At 48.9% G+C, this 2,915-nt stretch overlaps 1 protein-coding gene across 1 annotated transcript; it reads left to right on the forward strand.

The window, feature by feature from the left end:
* Positions 1–403: 403 nt before the first annotated feature.
* LOC123085693 (pentatricopeptide repeat-containing protein At1g08070, chloroplastic) lies at positions 404–2,623 on the forward strand. Its single transcript, XM_044507378.1, has one exon. It carries the CDS (start codon positions 476–478, stop codon positions 2,417–2,419), a length of 1,944 nt encoding a protein of 647 aa, XP_044363313.1. The 5' UTR covers positions 404–475; the 3' UTR covers positions 2,420–2,623.
* Positions 2,624–2,915: the final 292 nt, after the last annotated feature.

Consider the following 2,915-nt stretch of genomic DNA (forward strand, 5'->3'; position numbering starts at 1 on the left):
TCCCCATGCAGCTAGCGCAGTCTTCACCGAGGCAAGGGCAATGAGAGATGGTCTGGCGTTTGCAAATTCCTTGGGCTTTCCTCGGGTTGAAACAGAATCGGATTCCTCAACCGTGATTGAATCATGTACGGGTCAAACGATATGGTGGGATGAAGCAGCAGCAACTTTCGCCGAGTGTGTGGATCTATTTTCGTTGATCGGGAAGGTCAATTTTAAACATTGTTCACGCTCTTGTAGCCAAGCAGCGCATGTGCTAGCTAAGTTTAGTTATTGTATAATAAGTTTTTTTTCTAGTTGGACGGACGAGCCTCGTTTCCGCATTTGTGAATGATGTTATTCCTTCTTTTATTCAATAAAGCTACCCATGATAGCTTTCTCTAAAAAAAATCGACTGACAAATAGCGTACGCGCAAAAAAAAAAGTTCGAACCTGCAGCTGGTGGCGTTGCTTCCCCTTTGCCGCCGTAGCGCCGGCCATGCTCACGGTGTCTCTCCTAGACGCGCAACTCGCTCGGTGCTCCTCCGCGCGCCATCTCCTCCAGATTCACGGCCAGTTCATCGCCTCCGGCCTCCTCGCCGATGCCTTCGCCGCCAGCCGCCTCCTCCTCTTCACCTCCGCCACCCGCCTCCTCCCGCTCCCCATCCACCATTCGTTCCGCCTCCTCCGACTCGTCCGCTGTCCCAACGCCTTCTCCTGCAACACGCTCCTCAAGGCGGCCCTGCTCGCCGGGACGCCGCACGTCTGCCTACCACTCTACACCTCCCTGCCAACGTCCCCCGACTCCTACACCCACCCCATCCTCGCCGCCGCCTGCGCCGCCAGGAGGGACGTGAATGAAGGCAGGCAGGTGCACTCACACGCTATCAAGCACGGGTTCGGTGATGATTTGTACCTCAGGAACGGCCTGATGCATATGTACTCTGTTTGCGGCTGCCTCTGGGACGCACGCAGGGTGTTTGACGCAGGTCCCGTGTGGGACGCTGTTTCGTGGAACACCATCCTGGCTGCGTACGTGCATGCTGGGGATGTCGATCAGGCGGTTGGGGTGTTCGCACGGATGCCAAAGCGGAATGCCACAGCGGTGAGCTCCATGGTGTCATTGTTTGGGAGGAGGGGTATGGTGGACGAGGCAAGAGGGGTGTTTGACGAGGCCGATTGCAGGGATATTTTCACGTGGACTGCCATGATTTCTTGCTTTGAGCGGAACAGCATGTTTGCAGAGGCGTTGCACATGTTCTCCTGCATGCGTCGAGAGATGTGGCCTGTGGACGAGGCGCTGATGGTCAGCGTGGTGTCCGCTTGTGCACAGTCGGAGGTGATTCGAAATGGGGAACTATGCCATGGACTGGTTATCAGGGCTGGCCTTTGTTCGCTGCTAAATATTCAGAATGTGCTGATCCACATGTACTCATGTTGCCTGGATGTTGTTGCAGCATGGAGGTTGTTTGACAGCGGTGACTGCTTGGACCAGTTCTCCTGGAACTCAATGATAGCAGGCTATCTAAAGAATGGTCATGTCGAAAATGCAATGACATTGTTCAATGCAATGTCTGACAAGGACAATGTTTCTTGGAGTACAATGATTTCTGGTTGTGTGCAGAATAACCAATCGTCAGATGCACTCGCTGTCTTCGATAACATGCGAGCCCAGGGAGTCAGGCCGGATGAGGTTACTGTTGTTAGTGTTATATCTGCATGCACTAATCTGTCTGCTCTGGAGAAAGGAAAGTCGGTGCATGATTATGTAAGGCAAAACAAATGTTACATCAGTCTTGTACTTGGGACTAGCCTCATTGACATGTACATGAAGTGTGGATACTTGGAAGCTGCAATGGATGTTTTCAACATAATGGAAGAAAAAGGAGCACCTTGCTGGAATGCTGTAATTGTGGGGTTGGCGATGAACGGCCTTGTGACAAAATCCCTTGAGATGTTCTCAGAGATGGAAGCATCCGGCACTGCCATCCCGAATGAGATAACTTTCATCGGAGTTTTGAGTGCTTGCAGACATGCTGGCCTAGTTGAGGAGGGCCGCCACTTCTTCAAGTTGATGCAGCACAAGTACCGAATTGTGCCAAACATCAGACACTATGGATGCATGGTTGATCTTCTTGGACGTGCTGGATATGTTAAGGAGGCTGAGGATCTGATTGAGAGCATGCCCATGTTACCTGATGTTCCAGCATGGGGTGCATTGCTTAGTGCCTGCTGGAAGCATGGTGAAAATGAGGTTGGAGAAAGGGTGGGCAGGAAGCTTGTCAATCTGGATCCTCGCCATGACGGATTTCACACTATGTTATCTAACATATATGCTAAAGAGGGGATGTGGCAATCAGTAAATGACCTAAGGGACTCCATGAAGCAACGACATGTCTCAAAAGTTTCAGGATATAGTGTCGTTGAAATGTCTCATTCTTGAGATTCTAGCAGTTGATCGCACCTCAGATGAAAATCTTAGATAGGTCCAAGTTGAAGCCTTACAAGGTCATGAATGGATCTTTACTTATCTGCGATTTGTGCTTCTGACTTTCTATCATCGTGTGTATTTTGATAAGCCTGTTGTTCACTTCATGTTTCCTCTATCTATGCTTGCAGATTCAAATAAAAAATTCACATGGCATCAGCGACCAAATTATTTATCTTTTAAACTTTTACCACAGTCAGGCAGAACTTCCTTTCTTTCCTTATTTCTTTCCATGATATCCATCCATCTGGAATACTGAACAGGGAACAACACACGCCATGGTCAGGGTTCCCTTATTTTTTATTTTTTGTTAGTCGTGTACCATGGTGCAAGCAAATGAATATCTTTCTCAAATGTCAAATGCAATGCTAAACTTACCAGGGTAAGTATAAAAAGAAGATATAACCGGGATCATGATGATGGAAAAAGAAAGGAAGAGCAAGGGTAAATT

Source organism: Triticum aestivum, chromosome 4A, assembly GCF_018294505.1.
Source record: "Triticum aestivum cultivar Chinese Spring chromosome 4A, IWGSC CS RefSeq v2.1, whole genome shotgun sequence".
NCBI lineage: Eukaryota > Viridiplantae > Streptophyta > Magnoliopsida > Poales > Poaceae > Triticum > Triticum aestivum.